Below are 21,922 nucleotides of genomic sequence, written 5' to 3'. Positions count from 1 at the left end.
GCCTCCTGAATATGTAGTCAGCAAAACTGGGGATTAAGTTCAGAGACAGCCCAATACTGCCCTCATCCCTTTCTCAGTGATACTCTTGCAGCCCAAAATAGGCTCTGCTGTGACCTGGTTAGAGTGATGGCCTATTGCTCCCCAGCATCTATGAGCCTCGAAGGGATTAATTCGTCTATATACTGTGTCACAATCATTTTATTCTGCCTAGAAGCCTTTTCTGATAAGTTTCACAGTCTCTGATTAAAAACAATATTAATGGTAGTTAAACATCTTTTTGAACATTTATTATGTATCTGGCACTGTAGTAATAAGCAGTTTATGTGCATTGTCTCATTTACTCTTTAACCATAAGAGAGAGATTTTATTATTAGTGCATTTTTTTTCCAGATGAAAAAACTGAGGTTTAGTGAGATTAAATAATTTCCCAAGATTATGCAGAATTAAGGTTTGGATCTAAGTCTTGCTCTTCTTTTAATTTAACCTCAGTGTCTTATTTGAAATGCATGTAGGTTGGGAATATCCCAGTTATCTAGACTTAGAGTTTTATATTTGTGTCCATTGAACAGTGTAAGATGGTCCTAGGACTTATCTTGAGGATGAGAATGATTAGATTCTCAAGGTTTTTTTTTTTTTTTTTTTGAGTTAATTGAGGCAGTCACATACACCTTGGTTCCACCTTTTGGGTGTCTGCAACAGCTCTAAAGTGGAGGAAGTTTTAATAATGGGGCACTTGTTGCAGAGGACTGTATGCTACTAACTTCAGTATACACATATATTTGGAGACCAAACCCTAGTTCAACATGGGATTACATGTGCTAGAATGTCTAGTGACTAATGGTTTAAGACAACTATTAATATCACACATTGACTGCCTTCTTTTTTCCTTATAGGTGAAAATCTGTGACATGCAAATGCGTGGCACACCACGAGACTTACTTCCAGGAGACCCTATTTGTAGTCCAGTAGCAGCAGTGCTGGCAGAGGCCACTATTCAGCTTATCCGTATCCTTCACCGAACAGATCGTTGGACTTACTGCATTAACAAAAAAATGATGGAAAGGCTGCATAAAATTAAGATATGTATTAAAGAGTCAGGTCAGAAGCTAAAGAAAAGCCGCTCGGTTCAAAGCCGAGAGGAAAATGAAATGAGAGAGGAGAAGGAGAGCAAAGAGGAAGAGAAAGGTAAACATAATAGACATGGCCTTGCTGACCTCTCAGAGCCGCAGCTGAGGACCCTTTGCATAGAGGTGTGGCCTGTGCTGGCAGTGATAGGAGGAGTTGATGCTGGTCTTAGAGTTGGAGGTCGGTGTGTTCACAAGCAAACTGGGCGCCATGCCACGCTGCTGGGAGTGGTCAAAGAGGGCAGCACGTCTGCCAAGGTCCAATGGGATGAAGCAGAAATTACCATCAGGTATGATCTGTTGAGTTACACTTTTAGCAAACGAGTATTTAATGGTGAAATGGGCCATTGCCTATGGACAGTGAGTAACTATGTATTTTAGGTGAGCTGCCAGTTTTTAAAATAATTTTTTCATACAGTGGGTATGAGTAATGTGATTTCATAAAGGAATATATCTCAAACCCATGTTCCCTGGAATACTAGTGGTTTATAAAATATATGGTGTTTTGTTTTGTTTTGTGAAGAAATGGTAAGCTCACTAATTCAGGTCTGACTGGGATCTGTCTTTATTTTTCATTTGGCTACTTGCTTTTTGATCATTTCCATTACACACTGGGATAGAAAAAAGCCAGCCAGCAGATTTGTCAGTTACATTTTGTGTAGGTGGGCTTTGAACGTAGGCAGGAACATTTGAGTGACTAAAATTAAGTTTGGGATTAACTGTGATATAAGTATACTTTTTTTTAAGCACATATTTCTGTCCCTTCAGTGTGCAGTATTTTGGATAGTATGGAAGTTACATTTATTTAATACAAACTGTATACTTAAGCATTTAGATATGTTTACAGTCAGACAGGATTTGTGTGAAACAGAAACTTCATATGTTTCAAAGGAAGTACATCAATTATCTTCACTGAAAATGTGGATTTGTTAATGATAATGTATAACTGTTCATTATACTGCCTAAAGTGGTGGCTTAATAGTGTTACTATGACATGGGACAATATCTAAAACAGAGGTTCTTAAGAGTTCTCTGGAGGCCGTACTGTTTTAGAACCTAACAACAGCTGTAGATTCTCTCAGCTGAAGATAACACATGTATAACCTTTATACACAACTTTAGGAGTTAATGGACCCTACTTTCCCCCACTCCACCAAGCTAAGAAACCAGTAAAAAATTTACAGTGTTAGATGAAAGTATTTACCTTTTCTTTTATTCTTTGCCTTGTTTCAGAAAGGATTTATGATTCTTTATTAAAATGCAAATTTAACATAGCAAAATAAATTAATCAAATTAAAACAAGAAAATAAGGCAAAGGGAAAATGAAGATTAAGGAAGGTTAAGCTAGAACTAAGATTTAGGTTAATATAACAAATTTAAGCCACCGAACTTTATATACTTGCTAAAGCTATTGCATTTTGTGTACTTGTAACATTTTTAAACTTCAGTAAATTCTTGCCAAATATCAGGAATTATGTGATATTTTTGCTTAAACTACAAATTAGAGGCATTAATTGGAGACTACAAAGTAATGTTTTAAATGGAAACGAAATCTTCTCCAGAATAGGTTATAGTCATTACCCACATAATAAGTAAAATTTATTATACAATCTTTCTCAATAGCTTACATCAGGGATAGACAGACTACATCTGACCCACCCCTTGTTTTAGTAAATAAATAATGTTACACAGTCATAGCCATTTATTTAGGCATTCATTGGCTGCTTTCATACTATAATGGCAGAGTTGAAACGTATATTTACTATTTGACTGTTTATAGAAATTTTGCTAATTCTGGCTTGCATTGTGGTCACAGTTTTCTGATTTGTAAGTACGTGCACATCTCATTGCTTTTGCATTTAGCATTACATCTCCCCATTTTCTCATAATAGATTCATTTTTCTCTGTGTATGATTTCTCTAGTTTGTGTAAATTATTCTTTGTACTGTGTACATGATGCATCTTATTTTGTTTACATTATTTTCTGTACCTTCCTCCCGTCTATCCCTCACTTGCTTCTTCCTGTGTCATTCTGATCTTTATTAAAGCTTCCCAACTTTTTGGTCGCCTAGTGATACTCCGTTGTATAATCTGGAGCCCTGTGAACCACTGCCTTTTGATGTGGCGCGATTCCGAGGCCTGACAGCTTCTGTGTTGCTGGACCTCACATATTTGACTGGTATTCATGAAGACATGGGCAAACAGAGCACCAAGCGACATGAAAAGAAACACCGACATGAGTCTGAGGAGAAAGGGGATGTTGAGCTGAAAACCGAGAGTGAATCTACTTTAGATATGCGGACTTGCTTAACATCTGATGATGTCAAAAATCAAGGTGCCACAACCTCCAAATCCGAAAACGAAATAGCTTCATTTTCTTTAGACTCAACACTGCCAAGTGTGGAATCCCAACCTCAGATAACAGAAGGAAAAAGAAAAAATCACGAACACATATCCAAAAACCATGACATAGCCCAATCAGAAATCAGAGCAGTCCAGCTGTCCTATCTCTACCTCGGTGCTATGAAATCACTTAGTGCTCTTCTTGGCTGTAGTAAATATGCCGAGCTGTTGCTGATACCAAAAGTTCTGGCTGAAAATGGCCATAACTCAGATTGTGCAAGCTCTCCAGTTGTTCACGAAGACGTGGAGATGCGAGCAGCCTTGCAGTTCCTGATGAGACACATGGTGAAGCGAGCAGTCATGCGGTCGCCCATTAAGAGAGCGTTGGGATTAGCGGATCTGGAACGAGCTCAAGCCATGATCTACAAGTTAGTGGTCCATGGGCTCCTGGAAGACCAGTTTGGGGGCAAAATTAAGCCAGGTATGTTATCTGCCTTCTCTTGTCCTTTCGTGTTGCTGAAATTACTCATGTCAGATGTGATATATTCCATAAGTTAGTTATAAAAAATTTTTTTGGCCAAAGCAGTTTTCATGTTGTTTTTCCTTTGCAAGGTAAACAGGTGTTTTGTTTCTTTTATATTAATAATTATCTATGTATAATTTTCTGTAAACCTATAAAAGCACAGAACTTAATAATTATTACTACATTTTGTAAAACTTAACTCATGCCACAAAAGATAATAATTTATTGGTCTGATTCAAAATATATATTATATAAACTGATAACTTCTCAGAGACATTTAAAGTACTACTTTTATAGATTCTGTGTTGTAGGAAATAAAAGCCCTTATTTTATATTTATCTTCACCTATTGGGATAATATGAATTCTGAGATAAAAATGAAATATATTCAGTGAATATTTCCTGAGTGCCTGTTACGTGCCAAGTACTCTTCTTGGTTCTGGAAAATCAGCGGTGAACAAAGTCCCTTGCCTTCAAGGAACTTCATTTCCTTTTTTCTTTTTTTCCTTCCTCTTCTTCCTCTTTTCCCTTTTTCCTTACTACCTTTCTTCTTTTCATAAATTAAATGGTAGATATGCAGAGGGAAGTACATGTTGCATACGAATAGTATTAAGGTCATGATTATGTAGGAATGTGGCGGTTTAGCAACCCTGGAAGAATTAGCTGTCTTTGTGGTAACTGCTATCTTGATACTATGTTTCTTTGTCACCTCCCTTACCAGATAAGAGAAAAATTTGTAAATACTTTGTAAACTCTTAGACATTTTAATTGATTTTTTTTAAGCTCTTGGGAGTAGTGTATTTGTGAGACATTGTTCTTTTTAGAGCCTGGGGTTTCTGTCTAGATTTATATTTACATGTATTACTTGTATTTACATGTCTTCATTTTTGCCTATTTAAAGACTAAAGAATGGGCATCAAAATCAAAGTGCTAAAGAAATCAGTGTTTTTTCCCCAATGTATTGTCTCTTATTTGAGAGAGAAAGAGCATGAGCGGGATAGAGAGAAACTCAAGCAGGCTCCACACTCAGTGCAGAGTCTGATGTAGGGCTCGATACTACAACCCTGGGATCATGATCTGAGCTGAAATCAAGAGTTGGATGCTCAACCAACTGAGCCACCCAGGCGCTCCAGTAAATACAGGGTTTTTTTAGTTTGTTTATTTATCAGAGAGAGAGAGAGAGAGAGAGCACGCATGCGTGCACGTAAATCAGGGAGGAGTGGAGAGAGAGAATCCCAACCAGGCTCAGTGCTGACAGCATGGAGCTTGACACAGGGCTCAATCCCATGAACTGTGAGATCATGTCGAGAGCCAAAATCAAGAGTGGATGCTTTAATTGAGCCACTCAGGCTCACCCAGGAAGTACAATTTTAATGATCAGATACCTTTAGAGAACCTTTAGTCAAATCATACAAAAGTGAGACTATTTTTGTTTTTATTATTTTTTTAAGTTTATTTTGAAAGAGTGTGTACATGTAAGCAGGGGAGGGGCAGAAAGAGAGAGAGAGAGGATATTCCAAGCAGACTCTGAGCAGTGAGTGCAGAGCCCAGTGCAAAGCTCCATCTCAGGAATTGTGAGATCATGACTTGAGCAGAAATCAAGAGGCAGTCACTTAGCTGACTGAGCCAACTAGATGCCCCTCTTTTATGTTTTTAAGAGAAACTTCTTCTGTAAACAAGGAAATGATTACAAAAGTGTATTTATTACCTTATTATCTGTAGAGTCTATAGTAAGACTATAGTAGTGAGTACAAGGATGTATATATGCAAGAACATTAAAAAAATATTTCATAGAAATTGGCACTGAGGAAATATATTTAGAAACTTTTCAAATTAAAAGATAAAAAGTTTTCCATTTACATGTCACTTGTGAAAAATCAAGTCCTTATTACTTTCTTAACATTTACCTTGGTTTATAGAGATTGATCAACAAGCAGAAGAAAGTGACCAAGCCCAGCAGGCACAAACACCAGTTACTACTAGCCCATCAGCCTCGAGCACAACTTCCTTTATGAGCAGCTCGCTGGAGGACACTACGACTGCCACCACTCCAGTCACTGACACAGAAACAGTCCCTGCATCTGAATCCCCAGGAGTGATGCCACTTAGTCTTCTGAGGTAGGGAAGTTGACCTTTAACATCTGCCATATTGATGCCTAGGATTCTGAACACACGATCATTCTCTGAATGAAAAATGTGACCAAATAAAGGCATCCAGAACCTAAGATCACAGAGTCAAACACATTTTGCTAAAGTCGGGAATACCCCTCAGAAGTTTAATCTCTTGCACAAAGTCTCACAGCCAGTTGAGGGGTGGTCTGGATATACCACTCATGCCGCTGACAATCAGATACTCCAGGAGTTTATCTCCTTATAAACTTTTCTTTTTTTTAGCTACATTTTTGAATATTTTTTTCTTCAAAAAGTAAATGCTTTTATTGAATATTAGAGCCTCAAGGTGGAGGTCACTTCCATGAAAATAATTTTCTAAGGTTATTTCACTTTTAAGCATAATTTCTTAATTATACTTTCATTCTTACTATCAGATCAAACAAGTCTACTTTTCGAATGAAAGAGCCTGTCTTATACTTCTTTAGCCCACCCTATTTTAGTAGGTTTGTAAATTCCAAATAAAGCTTAAGTTTTCTTTTTGTTTCAGTTTGCCAGGTATATACACAAAATGAAAACTTCTGAGAGAATATCGTTAGAGAGGTACTGTTTTGTGCACTCCTTTAACTAGGGCTTAAGTGAAATAAAGAACAGTAGAATGGTTAGTCACCCTTTTTCTTCTTCCTTTTTCCCCTTCCCATAATTGACAGGTTATTATTCCCAGTGTGTAGACTGACCTCTAGAGAGTAGAAGAGAGAGGGGCTATTACTGTAATGCTTCTCAATTTTTGGTGTCCACAGGAGCCACCTTGGAGGCTTTTTTAAGGCTCTGGGGCTGTAATGTGTCCCCTGTAAGTCTCACTCAGTAGGTCTGGAGGGCACAGTTTGCATTTGAATTAAGGTTCTCCAGTGATTCTCTCTTTTTTTTTTTATGTTTAGTTTTGAGTGAGAAGAGAATGTACATGTGCGTGTAAGCGAGAGGGGAGCCGAGACCATCCGAAGTGGCCTCTGCACTGATCGCAGGGAGCCCGATGCTGGGCTTGAGCTCATGAATTGAGAGATCATGACCTGAGCAAGTCGGACACTTAACACGGTGGTCTTCAGCTCACACACGAAGTTCTGCTCTGGTCTTAGGCAGGAGGAGCACGACTCCTCGCAGCTGCCGTTGCCCAGTCCTCACACATCCTAGCTCTCTCACTTGAGTAGCAGTTCCAGGAGGGGCATCTATTCAAGAAAGGAGGAAAAGAAGGTTGATAGGATAGTCTAATATGGTTTTTAATCCTTGTTGCCTTCCAAGCTGTGCAGTGTAGACATGGAATTCACTGGTAAAAAAAATATTCCCTCGCTCTCACAGGCATTCATAGACCTTGTGATTCCTCCTTTCTTCTCAGTCTTTGTTTGTCTGCTCTTGGCTGGGGCTATATTAAAGCTGCCGTTGTCTCTGCCTGACTAACCATCATTTAACACTAGAAAAATCAGGAACAACTGCCCCTTATGTGAATATCATTGTATCAGTTATTTGGGTAGACAGTATTTTTTGACACTTAAAACGTTATTATTTTGTTGGACAAATCAAAAGAGTAGACTGTCAGTGAGGATCTTCCTGGACTTTATTCCTAAACCAATGTCTGCCTTCTCAGCCTGAGGGGGCTGCCTCTCCTGTACCTTTCCCCCTCTATATGGCTGGCATACTAGTCATATGCTCTTTTTCAGTTGTTAGGTGACTGGGAAGTTATTTTTTCTTTCCATAACTTACCTATAAACTGTTACTTTGAATACATGTGAATAATTTCACGGCCAGCTAGTAAATTTATGTTTGAAGTAACTATAACTTAGCTATCTTTAAAAGTCCTCATTCCTTAACTACTATATACCTATCAAAATAATCCTGTCACCTTCTTGTAGTAGAAGGAAAGCTCCATGAAAGCAGGAATTAAAAAAAAAATTTATTTTATTAATTGCTGTATTCCCCTCACCTGCTGTGTTTTTGGCATTTTTGCCAAACAAATGATAACATATTATTATTTTCATGGTAAATGTATGCCATATGATAATGATTATTAAAGTTGTTGGGACTCTTTCTCCCCTCCCCCCATTAAACCATAGCTAACTTACAGTTTTCCAGGTTGAATATTCTTCTATAAGAAGACTGTAGTGTATATTGGCTTTTTATGCTAACCATTGTTATTTTCTTCAAGGCAAATGTTCTCCAGTTATCCAACCACCACTGTACTTCCCACACGTCGTGCACAGACTCCTCCAATATCATCGTTACCAACCTCTCCGTCTGATGAAGTAGGAAGGAGGCAAAGCTTAACTTCTCCTGATTCCCAGTCAGCAAGGCCAGCTAACCGCACAGGTGCGTGTGCTGTCATGCACTGTGACACCCAATCCTCTTGTCATTCCTGATGTGTGGGACTTCATAATGTGGGCATTGTGTTTTTTCTAGTTGAGGGTAAAACAGTAATTTTAAATAAGGATGATCTGCCCTATCAAACTAAATTGTCTTCTCTGTTTTGAAGCTGTAGATTCAATTATGGCTAGTTGAGAGAGAAATCGTATACTGTGCATCAGTCATATTAGACCCTTCTTATTTTCTACTGTAGGCATTTTTAGTGCTATGAATTTCCCTTAAGCATTGCTTTTGTTGCAATCTACACATTGTGAAATGCTGTGTTTCCGTTTTCATTCCATTTAAAGTGCTAATTTACCATAGATATCTTCTTTGACAATTTGGGACATTTAGAAGTATGTTATTTTGTTTCCAAATATTTAGGAATTTTCCAGATGTCTTTCTCTTACTGATTTCTAATTTAATTTCATTGTTATCAGAGAATGTATCTCGTATAATATGAATTCTTTTAAATTTATTGAGACTTATTTTATGGCCTAGAATATGGTCTGTTTTGGTAAATATTCCATGTGCACTTGGAACAAATTTGTATTATGCTACTGTTGAGTGGAGTGTTCTGTAAATGTTTGCTCAGTCAAGGTGGTTGATTGTCTTGTCCGAGTCTTCTTTATCTTTACTGATAAAAGTATCAGTAAATACTGTATTTGGTCTACTTACTGTATCAATTATTGATAGAGTAGTGTTGAAATCTCTGCCTGTAGTTGTGGATTTATTTCTCCTTTCATTTATCAGTTTTTGTGTCTTGTCTTTTAAAACTCTCACTTTAGGTCCATAAATATTTAGGATTTTTATGTCTTCTTAATGAATTGACCTCTTTATCATTACAAAGTGACTTCTTTATTCCTGGTAATATTCTTTGCCCTTAAATCTGCTATATCTGGTATAAATATATTAGTGTTAGGATGGCATGTTGTTTCTTATTTTACCTTTAAGTTTTTTGTGTTTTTATATTTAAAACGTGCTTTTTAAAGGCAGCCTATCATTGGTCTTGCTTTTTTAATCCAACCTGGTGTTCTCTATCTTTTAAATCGTGTGGTAGACTGTTTATATTTAATTGGTAAGGTTGTGTTTAAATTTACCGTCTTTCTGTTCAAATCATCTATTCTGTTTTCTTTTTTTCCCTCTCTACCTTATTTGGATTAAATTAGTATTTTATACTATTTCATTTTACTTCCTTTGTTGCTGATCAGCTGTATGTGTATTTTTAGAGATTATTTTCAGGTCTATATTATACATTTTTAATTATCTCAGGCTACTTTATTTTTTTTAATTTTTTTTATGTTTTTATTTTTATATTGAGATATAGAGAAGCAGAGCATGAGTGGAGGAGGGACAGAGAGAGAGGAAAACACAGAATCTGAAGCAGGTGCCAGGCTCTGAGCTGTCAGCAACAGAGCCCAATGCAGGGCTTGAACCCACAAACCGTGAGATCATGACCTGAGCTGAAGTCGGCCACTTAACCAACTGAGCCACCCAGGCGCCCCATCACAGGCTCTTTAAAGTAATATTATACCACTTCATATATATTAAAAATTCTAACAGTGGTATATATTTCCCCTTTCTCAGTCTTTGTACTTTTATTATACATTTAATATATACATAGGCTATAAAGCCCCACAATGCATTGTTATTATTTTTGTTGTAAACAGCCAATTGTCTTTTCAAGAAATTTGAAATCTAAAATATGGATTTTATATTTACCCACATATTTACTAGGTCTTATATTCTTTCTTTATGTAGATCCAGACTGCCATATGGCATCATTTCCTTCTGCTTTCTCTTTAACATTTCTTGTAATGATCTGCTAGTCATGAATTCTTTTGGCTCTTGTATATCAAAAGAGTATTTTTCACCTTCATTTTTGAAAAATACTTTTTCTGGGTATAGAATTCTAGATTGATAGTTTCTTTTCTTTCAGTGCTTTAAGATCCTGTGCTGTTTTCTGGCTTGCATAATAAGTTTCTGTCATTCTAATCTTGGTATAATGTGCCTTTTTCTCTAGCTTTTAAGATTTTTCTGTTTTGTCACTAGTTGTAAGCAATTTTATTATGATCTGCTCTGATGTAGTTTTCTTGTGCTTGGGGTTTATTGAGTTTCTTGGATCTGTGGGTTTATAGTTGTCATTAAATTTGGAAAATTTTAATCATTATTTTTTAGATTTATTTCTGTCTTATAACTCCATTTCAGTGTCTGTAGTTATCTGTGTATAAGGCCATTTGAAGTTGTCCCATAGATCACTAATACTTTGATTTTTTTCATATCTTTATTATTGTTTATTATTTAATGTCTGTTTCCATTTCGATTAGCTTTATTGTTGTATCTTCTGGTCATTAATCTTTTCTCCTGAAGAGTCTAATATGCTCTTAACCTGTCTAGTGCTTTTCTATTCAGACATTGTGAAGATAATCTTCCATGTCTTTAACATGCTTATACATCTTTTCTCTGCCTTATCAAATGCTTGGAATAACAGTCACTTCTCACTGTTAGGGGAGTTATGTTGTATAAAGTCACTGTGAACACTGAGTTAGTGAAAACTGAACCATTGCCCCTAAGGGAGATACAGGGGTAGGGTTCTCTGAATTTCTGTTCACATTTTGTCAAATATATAACCTTGTTTTATGTGTGTTTCTATTTAAAGACATTATATTTAATATATATTATTGATTCATTAGCATTGAACTCATGATCAAGAGCATCATAACTCATGCCTGAATGAAATTTATCTGACACGTACATTTTCTCCATAAGGCATATCATAGCCTTCTTGGTCTTAGAGACACTAGAAGAGGCTGTTGGGTGACTCAGTTGTTTAAGTCTCCACTTTTGATTTTAGCTCAGGTCACAGTTTGTGAGCTTGAACCCTGCATTGGGCTCTGTGCTGACACTTGTTGAGCCTGTTTAAGATTCCCTCGCTCTCGCTCTCTCTCGCTCTCTCTCTCTCTCTCTCTCTCTCTCTCTCTCTCTCTCTCTCTGCCTCTTCCCAGCTTGTATGTACACATTCTTTCTCTCTCAAAATAAATAAATAAATAAACTTAAAAAAAAATACACTAGCAGCATTTCGGTGCTATGCTCTGTGGCCATTTTAAATAGTGAAGTCACCAACAAAACACAAAACTGCAAAACACATGAACTAAACAGATCATGAAAAGGAGACTTGTTTACAGTCTCAAAGCTCAAACAAGAATATAAGTATGTACCTCAGCTAGGAACCAGTGTGTCAAGAGACAAATGTTTTTGTCACTGTGTGCATGTAAATGACTGAAAGCACCACAAGTATTGATTTGAGAGTTACAAATTAACTTTAATGAGTAGATGAATTTGCAAATATGGAATCCGTAAATAATGAGCATCAACCTTATACCTGTTTAAATATCATTTTTTACTTATCTAATTTCTAGGTCTGTTTCTGTTGACTAATTTTTCTACTCATTTTGAAATTTTTTTTATTTTTGAATGTTTGGTCATTTATATTGGTAACCAGACACTGTGAATTGTACCTTGTTGGGTGCTGGATAGTTTATATTTATTTAAGTATACTTTAGCTTTGTTATAAGATACTGTTAAATTACTTGGAAATAATTTAATTCTTTCAAGGCTTCCTTTTAAGCTTCGTCAGGAGGGACCAGAACAGCTTTTAACTTGGCTGAATTTTTCCCCACCACTGAACCAATACCTTTCTTAGTATTCTATCCAGTGCCTTATGTATCATAGTTTTTTTTCTTTCTGGCTTGTGGTGACACAGATTCTTCCCAACCCTATATGAGCCCCAAGGATTGCTCTGCCTGCTACCTTTTGGTAATTCTTTTCCCACTTCTGGATAGTTTCTGCATTAGCATCAGCTGAAGACTTGAGATAATGAGAAAGACCCTCTGAACATTTCTGAATTTCGCTTTTTGTGCAGCTCTCTTTTTTCCATACAACTTTCTCTTTTCTGGTGTTCTATCCTGTGAATGCTAGGTAGCCACCTTGAGTTCTCTACTTTTTACCCTCAATTCAGAGAGGCTGCTGAGTTTAGCTTGAGTTTGCCCTCCCTGAACTGCAGATTGGAAAGTCTCTCCAGGAAATATGCTGAGGCAGTTGTATACCTCGCCTCATTTGATTTCCTCCTCTCACAGATCCCTGTCCTTCATTGCCTGCTATCTGTTGTCTACAGACCATCATTTGATATATTCCACCTGTTCTTTTAGTGTTAAGATGAAGGTAAATTCAGTCTCTGTAACTCCATCATGGCCAGAAGCAGAAGTCCATCAGATGTATCAGGCCTATTACCACTGTGGGAGTAGTGACATTTTTAAAGCAAAAATGAGAGTTGTTATTCTCCCTCATTCCTTCATTTTTCCTTCCTAATTCAGTTCAAAAACCGTTAAATGAGGCACAGGGCTTCTATCAGCATGATCCACTGAAAGGACCTAGGAGCAGTGATGCCTCAGTAGCAATAAACACACCTAGTACCCAAGGTCCTGTCTTCTAAATACCATTCTCTACTAAAAGAGAATCCTATCTCCTGGTAGAAATGGCTGATTTCAGGGTTATGTATGAGATGAGCCTAGAAAGTAATAATAGGACTCAGAGCATCATGGGCACATGCCTCAAGGATGTGGAAACCAGATTGAAGGGGCATCTACTAGCCAAATCTGGAATGTTTGGGACATCAAAATAAATAATCATAGTTGTAGTAACATACAGTAACCCACAAATACAATGAAAATCTATACTGATGGAGAAAGGAGACTGATAAATCTGAAAGCAATGATGGAATTAGAAAATCCTCATTTGTTGGCCATCATCATCATTATAATAATAAATAATTCAGCCAATAAACATTAATGGATGCTAGTGAGTCTAACTTTGACGAGGAATGAGATACTTATATATAGTTCCTCCCAACAAATATTTATTACAAAGGGAGGGGAAAAAAAGAGTACCTTTTTCAGTTAATCAGGAGATTAACTGGCAGATACCAGTTTAACACAAGGAATCAAAGTTAGCATGACCATAAATGGGAGAATTTGAAATCTTGGTACCATCTAGTGGAATGCAATGAGAAGAAGGTAGAATCCTTTTTTTGGTATTCTTGCCACAAAGCACATGAAGAAGCATCAGATAAACCCAAATTGAGGGACTTTCTATCATGTAACTGGGCTGTAATCTTCAAAGTATCAAAGTGATTGAAGGAGACTAAGAGATATGAAAACTAAATGCAAGGATAATGATCCTGCATTGGATCCTATGCTATAAAGAACATTATCAGGACTTCTGGTGAAACTAGAATGGGATCTGGATTAGGTAGATGTTAACGTTGTTAATTTCCTGGCTTTGATGCCGTGTTATGCAAGATAATGTCTTTATTTGTAGGCATTAATGTGTTAGAATATTCAGGGGAGTTGAAGCATCATGTCTGCTACTTACTCTCCAGTGGTTCAGGGGTAAAATAATTCTTTTGTACTATGCTTGCAGATTTCTGTTAAGTTTGAAATTTTTTCTAAGTTAGAAACTATTTCAAAGAAAACATTTAACATTTTTCTCAGCAGCTTTATTTTATGTTAGCTATATGAAAAACCTTAAAAAGCTACAACAGAATCACATTTAGTTACACATTTAGCAAATTCTTAATAGAATAAAATTTCATTAAATGTAGATGGTATTGGGAAATTAGGGACTTACCATTACTATAAGGACACTTTTTACTCATGGAATGTACTGATATTTAGGTCTTTATTCTCTTCTTTTATATTAGCCTTGTCAGACCCAAGCAGCAGACTCTCAACTTCTCCTCCTCCTCCAGCCATTGCAGTACCCTTGCTGGAAATGGGGTTCTCTCTCCGGCAGATTGCCAAAGCCATGGAAGCCACAGGTAGGATAAGTTTTTGTATATCAGTATATGCAGATAGGAGAAGCCTGGTATTATGGAGGGTGATACGTTTTTTAAGAGACCATAAAACTTTTTAATAGCAGATTTAGTTAGAGTGGCATCATAGCAGACACTCTTAAACTGATACCATGAATAATTAATTATGTTACCCCAAATCAATATCCTCCTTTTTTTTTTCACCTGTTCAGGTGCTCGTGGAGAGGCTGATGCCCAGAACATCACTGTCCTTGCCATGTGGATGATAGAACATCCTGGGCATGAGGAGGAGGAGGAGCCCCAGCCAGGCAGCACAGCTGACTCAAGGCATGGAGCAGCTGTCCTGGGCAGTGGTGGGAAGTCAAATGATCCCTGTTACTTGCAGTCCCCAGGAGACATACCATCAGCGGATGCGGCTGAAATGGAAGAAGGCTTTAGTGAAAGGTAAGATTCTAGTGTCCTTACTTCTGTTTTATGCATTGTAAATGGTGCTTCCAAGTATCCCATTTATTTCCCTTCATAGATGCTTTTAATGGTGTGTAAAGCTCATAAATAGAGGTATAGGAAAAGATGGACATTTGACTTACAAGTTTATGTTTCTTTGAAGGCTAAAAATGACATGACAACTTTTGAATGAATGTTTCTGTACAAAATAGGAAATAATTTTTACATGAAATTAAACTGAGAAGAAACAAAATTAAAACAAGTTTATTCTGAAATAAACTTTCTGATAAAATAATTCTGTCTCCTTTGTAAGTGATATAGAATGTTCATTTTAGCATTAGAAATTGATTTAGTGCATTTGGTTACAAAGCTTATATTTTATATAATTTGCAGACTTAATTTCTGGCAATGTCAGTGGATATTTTCATAATTTATTTTGAAATATATTTGTCATAGGGATTCTCATTCATTTCAAATTTTAAGTGTTTAATCATTTAGAAATTAGTTAAGACCATTGATTGCATTTGGATTTGAACATGCATTAAGCATCATTCCCTTGTTGGCATAATTCAAAGTCACATAAGGGCACTTGGCTGACTCAGTTGGTGAAGTATGCGACTCTCTATATCTGGACCATGAGTTCAAGTTCTGTGTTGGGTGTAGAGCCTACTTAAAAAATAAATAAAAGTAAAAAAAGAAAAGTTAGATAAAAATTACTGCTTAGGGCATATCATATTTATAATTGAGGAGCTTTACCAAGGATAAGCTATGTTTCAGTTTTATCATAAATATATTTTATTCTTCGTAATATTTGGAGGAAAAAAACTCAAGACCATAAGTAGGCTTGTGCCTATGCTTTCCATTTATGATGGTTCTTTAAAATCTGTATTACTTTTAAATTTGCACTTGTAGCCCTGATAATCTGGACCACACAGAGAATGCAGCTTCTGGAAGTGGACCACCAGCTAGGGGTCGCTCAGCAGTAACAAGGAGGCACAAGTTTGATTTAGCTGCTCGCACATTGCTAGCAAGAGCAGGTAATTCTATGTTTCACATCCTTCTGTTGGTAAAAGTCTTATAGTTTATTAATATTTTAAAGTCAGTGTGGAAGCAGCATTAAAGACGATGAGCCAGGGGCACCTAGGTTAAGCAACCGGCTTCGGCTTAGGTCATGATCTCATGGTTCGTGGGTTTGAGCCCCGCGTTGGGCTCTGTGCTGACAGCTAGCTCGAGCCTAGAGCCTGCTTCAGATTCTGTGTCTCCGTCTCTCTCTGCCCCTCCCCTATTTGCGCTGTCTCTCTTTGTCTCTCAAAAATAAATTTAAAAAATAAAGAAAGAAGATGAACTAATGATACTAAGTACTCAGTTCCTCCCCATTACCAGAGCAGCTATTTGTAGTTTTCTTCCTATTTACATAATTTTGCATTGAAATCACAGCATACATTCATTGATTTATTTTTAAGCTCTCTCTGGGCACAGAAATCTGTACGGGTTACTTGTAGATATTGAGGTATTTCTTAAATGCTCTCTCTGTCCTCAAGCTATTTATACTTTAAGAAGTGAAGATGTAACATTAAAAAAGTGAAAATGTAACATTAATAGTAAGAAGGAGCTAAAATGAGCACTGTGCTACAGTAGGCACTGGCTTTTCTGATGTGCTCTGTGGACCTTAGGACAAAACTCCTAGGTAGGGCCCTGGATAAGCAAAAGTAAATTTCCTTGTTACATTAGTAAATAGTTCCAGGATTAACATGTGAAGTGTAATTTATAGGGAACATATTTTTTAAGCTAAAAACTAGGATGTGTGGTTTGTCAAAATAGTGTTTGATCTTTGAACTATTAAAGCAAGTAATTTTTCAGTAATTTACAATAATAGTGAGAAGTTGAGACTGAACTAGAAAATATAGGAGGTGTACTTAATATAAAATGACTGATTTTTTAAAATAACCCTAAAAGAATAATAACAGCTCACACTTATTGAGTATTTTTCTATATTACATTATGAAGTATTTTACATGGATTATTTTACTTAAACCTATTAACAGCCCTGTGAAGTATGAGTGCTATTACCCCAGTTTATAGAAGAAACACATATGATAGGTAAAATTTTATGTATAGTCTGGAATCCAGGAAGTTAAGAACTGGCAAAATATTCAGAATTACTTTATACATGCAAATAAAATGCCTTTTTTGTTTTGTTCTGAGCGGGGTTATACCGCTCTGTGCAGGCCCACAGGAATCAAAGTCGGAGAGAAGGAATATCTTTGCAGCAAGACCCAGGGGCGTTGTATGACTTTAATTTAGATGAGGAGTTGGAAATTGATCTTGATGATGAAGCAATGGAAGCTATGTTTGGACAAGACCTGACCAGTGACAATGATATTCTGGGAATGTGGATCCCAGAGGTACTGGATTGGCCTACCTGGGTGTGTGTGATTGCAGCGGGGGCTGCTCTGACTTATTTTCCTGCCCTCCTGTTTGTACAGCTTGCTAATAACAGCCTTGCCTAGAGTTATAACACTCTGAAAAGTCTTAGGTCTCATCCTAAAGTTTGGGGCTCTAATGCTTAAGGTTACTTTATACCTGCAAACTAACAAGAAAAAGTCTGTCTTGCTTTCTCTGTACAGTATTATGGCTTCTCTCCCCAGACTAGATGAATAGAGCCATATTGTGTTAATATTTGATTGTAGTGTCAAAGATAGATTACAAAACCGCATCAACTCTTAGTTAGCTCTTCTCGGTATATGACATGGCTACTGTGCTCACCTTGCTATGTGAATGCATGCTTTTCTCCTTCATAGGTTCCATTTAATCACTGTAGTGCCTTATTCTAAGAACCAGTGCCACCTAGGTCTTGTATCTCCATCCAGGGGCAGGGTACATGGTAGGTTTATATGTTTTCATTGTTTAGCGTTATGCTTTTGTCACAGGACGTGGGAAAATTTCACAGGTCTGAATCCTACAGAAAAGAGCATCTACTGTATAAGATAAATGAGTTCTAATGCATCCTTAGAAATTCAGATAATAGATGTGCATGCTATGACCAGATGAAAAATAATTTTATTAGAGGGATTTTTAAAAAGTCATTTGAGATCGAGCTAATTATCATTTTCATTAACTCATCTCAGTAGGATAGTGAGTTATTTTTATTATAACTTACTAGATTGAGAAAGAACATCTTCAGATCATGTGATCTAAATTCTGATTTGAAATAAATTTGTTATGTAACATTAATGATCATCTTACAAATGTTCCAACATGTTTAAACAGTTATTAATTTAACATAAATATCTATTTACCTCTTCTTAATTTTACGTTAAATTGACTAATGATTTGATATTAAATTTTGTGCAGCATGTTTGTGAGTCTGAGGACAGGGAAGAAGTGGTGGTGTGTGAACTGTGTGAGTGCAGTGTCGTCAGCTTCAACCAGCACATGAAAAGAAATCACCCAGGCTGCGGGCGCAGTGCAAACCGCCAGGGCTATCGCAGCAACGGCTCCTATGTGGATGGCTGGTTCGGTGGGGAATGTGGGAGTGGAAATCCATACTACCTGCTCTGTGGCAGCTGCAGGGAAAAGTACTTGGCCCTGAAGACCAAATCCAAGACAACAAGTTCTGAAAGGTACCTTGAAATTGTGTAGCTATCCAAACTGTGTGAATGAAGAGTATAAAGTATCTCTCATCAAGACCTGGGGATTAAAGCTTTTTTTAATGTAAAGAGTTACACTTAACCTTTCCCTAAGTCCTCTGATTGCTGAATTGGGGGCAGGGAGGAGAAGGAGGTTGAGGAATTCATGTTTTATCAGAGCTGGGAGCCTGTAGTCCAGGAATAGTGCCATGGCAGCAGATTTTTCACTGGAGTTTGATCATATTAATCTTCAACTCGTTGGCAGGTTTTAACGCAGGACTTTTGCCTTAACCTTCAAGAGGCATATGGTCAGTTTTCTTCATTGTGTTTTTCGCTCTGTTTTTGTTTGACATCTTAATGATGATCTTTTTGTTGGTAAAAAAAAAAAAAGAAAATAGACTGGGGGCATCTGGGTGGCTCAGTCCATTGAGCGTCTGGCTTCGGCTCAGGTTGTGATTTCACAGTTCGTAGGTTCGAGCCCTGCTTCGGGCTCTGGGCTGACAGCTTGGAGCCTGGAGCCTGTCTTCGAATTCTGTGTCTCCCTCTCTCTCTGACCCTCCCCTGCTCATGCTGTCTCTCTCTCTCTCTCAAAAAAAAAATTAATTAATTAAAAAAATAATAGACTATTTAGATTAAATGAGCTTATTTGAAAGTATTACTTCTTTATATCCTTGAATAGCAATTACTCTGTAGTGAGTAGGGTTTTTGGCCTTATTGTCAACTATTAAAATCTTTAAGGTGGTCTGGACTAGAGTTGTAGCTGAACCAGAAAACTTCCCCAGTAATTTGGTAAAATGGTCATAGATTTTGTAAGCATATGTGTACCTACATACCATTAGTCTTTCTTAGCCTATAACATGAAACACTTCATTTTGTGTTGCTTTATTAATGACCTTTAAAAATGTTCTAATGACTTAATTTGCATTTTTGGGTACTAACTGTTTTGTGTAAAAATACAATGTTCTTCATGTTTGGTGCAGGTACAAGGGACAAGCTCCAGATCTAATTGGCAAGCAGGACAGTGTGTATGAAGGTAGTTGTTTTGAGAGCTTCTTTATTTTACATGTATTTTTATATATACCTTCTGTTTAACATCTGTTACTAAAATTTACTTTTATGTGTATGTGTTGGTATTTAAGCACATGTTAACTTAAAACTTTCTCTGAAAATCTCAAGGTAGTTTGAAAGCAACAGCCTTTAAAACAACAGTTTTAAAAATCAAAGGAAAAGGACCTGGGTTGAAATACTAGCTTTACCACAAAATGTTAATTTCTGCATGGCATTTATTTTTTTCAAAGTAGGGAATGTATGGAATACATTTTGAATTTCCATCCTAATTGAGGAAAGTAAAAAGTAAAAAACTGATGAGAGCATGAATTTACCTGGAGCATTCATTTGCTTGAAATAATTGATTCTCTAATGATTATGGATAGGATTAAGAACTCCCTTTGTTGGCTCCATAACAATAGCTTTTATTAGTTGGAACCTTCATTATCAGCTATAATATTTGCTGTTGCTAAACCCACTAAAAAGTGGGTCTAACTGCTCAGACTCCCTTTTCTTTAGACGCTGTCTCAGGAATGCAGTTTGGTTGGGTCACCAGGAGATGGTGCCATAGTTCACTTTGTGGGCACTGGGCTTTTAGTCCATCTGCATTTTAGACCTATCTCACAGCAGAGGTAACGTCATGTTTATATTCACATACCATGCATTGATTCATTTAAATTCCAGAAGACTGGGACATGTTAGATGTTGATGAAGATGAAAAGCTAACAGGTGAAGAAGAATTTGAATTACTTGCTGGACCACTTGGTTTAAACGACCGACGCATTGTACCAGAACCAGTTCAGTTCCCCGACAGTGATCCCTTGGGAGCATCAGTAGCAATGGTAACAGCTACCAACAGTATGGAAGAGACTCTGATGCAAATAGGTAAACTGAAATGCTAATTGGTGTAGATTTTATAGAGTCTGTATTAATTTGTTTCTTAGATTAGATAAATATTAACACAACATTCAGTTCCACCCCAGCAAGTATCTTTAGCCAGTTGTTTGAACATTTTAAAGGCATAATGTAATATTTTTCATTTTTTGTTTTTATGAAATACTGAGGTAAGAAAAAAAATTATAAAATATGAGTAGGATTTTTTTTTTAATAGGGAAATCCTGGAACTAAAAACAGTTTTGCAGTCTTTTTTTATTTGCTTGAAAGGGTGTGGGTAGCTTTGCTATCAGGAATACAAAATAAAGAATTAGTATTGGTGACTCAGCCCTCTCTGTGTACTTAAAGCATATTTTAAAAACTATATCTTTTCTGTATCTGTTAATATCAGTAGAAATAATACATGAGCAAAATAAATAAAACCAAAAAAATTTAAGAAACATATATAATAGATTATTGCCTTAGAACTGTCTCTTTCTCCCAAGGAATTTTCTGTGTAACAAAGTCCAAATGAACAAAACACATTGAATTGTTGTGTTTCCTTGCAGCCTGGAACATAGATAGAATGGGAAAATTTTTCAAGGCTCTGGATGTTTTTCAGGTTGCCATGGCTCTGTAGAAAAGAGTTCCTCTGGAAGAATAACACTCGGTGAGCAGGCCGCTGCCTTAGCAAACCCTCACGACCGGGTGGTGGCTTTAAGGAGAGTGACTGCTGCTGCTCAGGTTCTTCTGGCAAGAACCATGGTAATGAGAGCGCTGTCTCTCCTTTCAGTCAGGTAAGAATGATCTTGTGTCAGACGGTGCTAAGTTAGTTCCTGGTATATATTAGATGTGAGTCTAGTATTGTTTGGGAGGGTGAGATAGAATTTCTTTTTTAATTTTTTAAAATTTTTATTTATTATTAAGAGACAGAGAGTATGAGCATGGGAGGGGCAAAGAGAGGGGGAGACACAGAATCCAAAGCAGGCTCCAGGCTCTTAGCTGTCCGCACAGAGCCCGACGTGGGGCTTGAACTCATAAACCGTTGAGATCACGACCAGAGCCCAAAGTTGGATGCTTAATGACTGAGGCACCCAGGTGTCCTGAGATAGAATTTTTAGAGCCTTGAGTATCTACTGTCAAATAAAAGAGGTTAGACATAGTTATCATTGTTATTCATTCAGTCAGTCAGTAAATACTCTTTTTAGGTAGAAAATAACATTATTATAGTAGCTGAGTAAACTGCAAACATTTTAAATTTTATTATCTGAAATGAGAAACTAAAGCTTTCAATACATTTGACGCAGGATAAAATTAAAAAGTTGAATGAATTTTCTGCAAAATTCACCCAACTGTGTAGCTATTTCAACCTGCAGATTCCATTATGGAGACTCTTGCCATGTTCATGCTGTGGAATGTTACATTAATAAAGGAAGAGAGCCAAGAATACTTAAGAGACATTCATTTAAGAAATGTTTAAGCAGAGGTATATAAAAGTAAATCAGGGAAGACAGAAGGACCCTGAGATAAAAATTCAGAAATAGATGAGACCCTGATATTGGAGAGTGGAA

At 36.8% G+C, this 21,922-nt stretch overlaps 1 protein-coding gene across 6 annotated transcripts in view; it reads left to right on the top strand.

Annotated features, from left to right (window-relative positions):
• HERC1 (HECT and RLD domain containing E3 ubiquitin protein ligase family member 1) overlaps positions 1-21,922 on the top strand; it is a 180,117-nt gene that overhangs the window by 119,799 nt on the left and 38,396 nt on the right. For 4 of the 6 annotated variants that reach the window (XM_029952982.1, XM_029952985.1, XM_029952980.1 and 1 more), the window contains exons 37-48: positions 894-1,414; positions 3,173-3,948; positions 5,909-6,107; positions 8,296-8,456; positions 14,248-14,364; positions 14,571-14,802; positions 15,715-15,839; positions 17,008-17,228; positions 18,157-18,425; positions 19,412-19,464; positions 20,163-20,363; positions 20,974-21,148. In XM_029952982.1, the coding sequence (XP_029808842.1) occupies positions 894-1,414; positions 3,173-3,948; positions 5,909-6,107; positions 8,296-8,456; positions 14,248-14,364; positions 14,571-14,802; positions 15,715-15,839; positions 17,008-17,228; positions 18,157-18,425; positions 19,412-19,464; positions 20,163-20,363; positions 20,974-21,148 (3,050 nt within the window). The remainder of the gene's footprint in view (positions 1-893; positions 1,415-3,172; positions 3,949-5,908; positions 6,108-8,295; positions 8,457-14,247; positions 14,365-14,570; positions 14,803-15,714; positions 15,840-17,007; positions 17,229-18,156; positions 18,426-19,411; positions 19,465-20,162; positions 20,364-20,973; positions 21,149-21,922) is intronic. The other 2 variants (XM_029952984.1, XM_029952983.1) reach the window with 2 other exon arrangements.

This window comes from Suricata suricatta, chromosome 9, assembly GCF_006229205.1.
Source record: "Suricata suricatta isolate VVHF042 chromosome 9, meerkat_22Aug2017_6uvM2_HiC, whole genome shotgun sequence".
NCBI classification, from domain to species: Eukaryota; Metazoa; Chordata; class Mammalia; order Carnivora; family Herpestidae; genus Suricata; species Suricata suricatta.
This window is presented reverse-complemented; position numbering and strand designations above follow the sequence as displayed.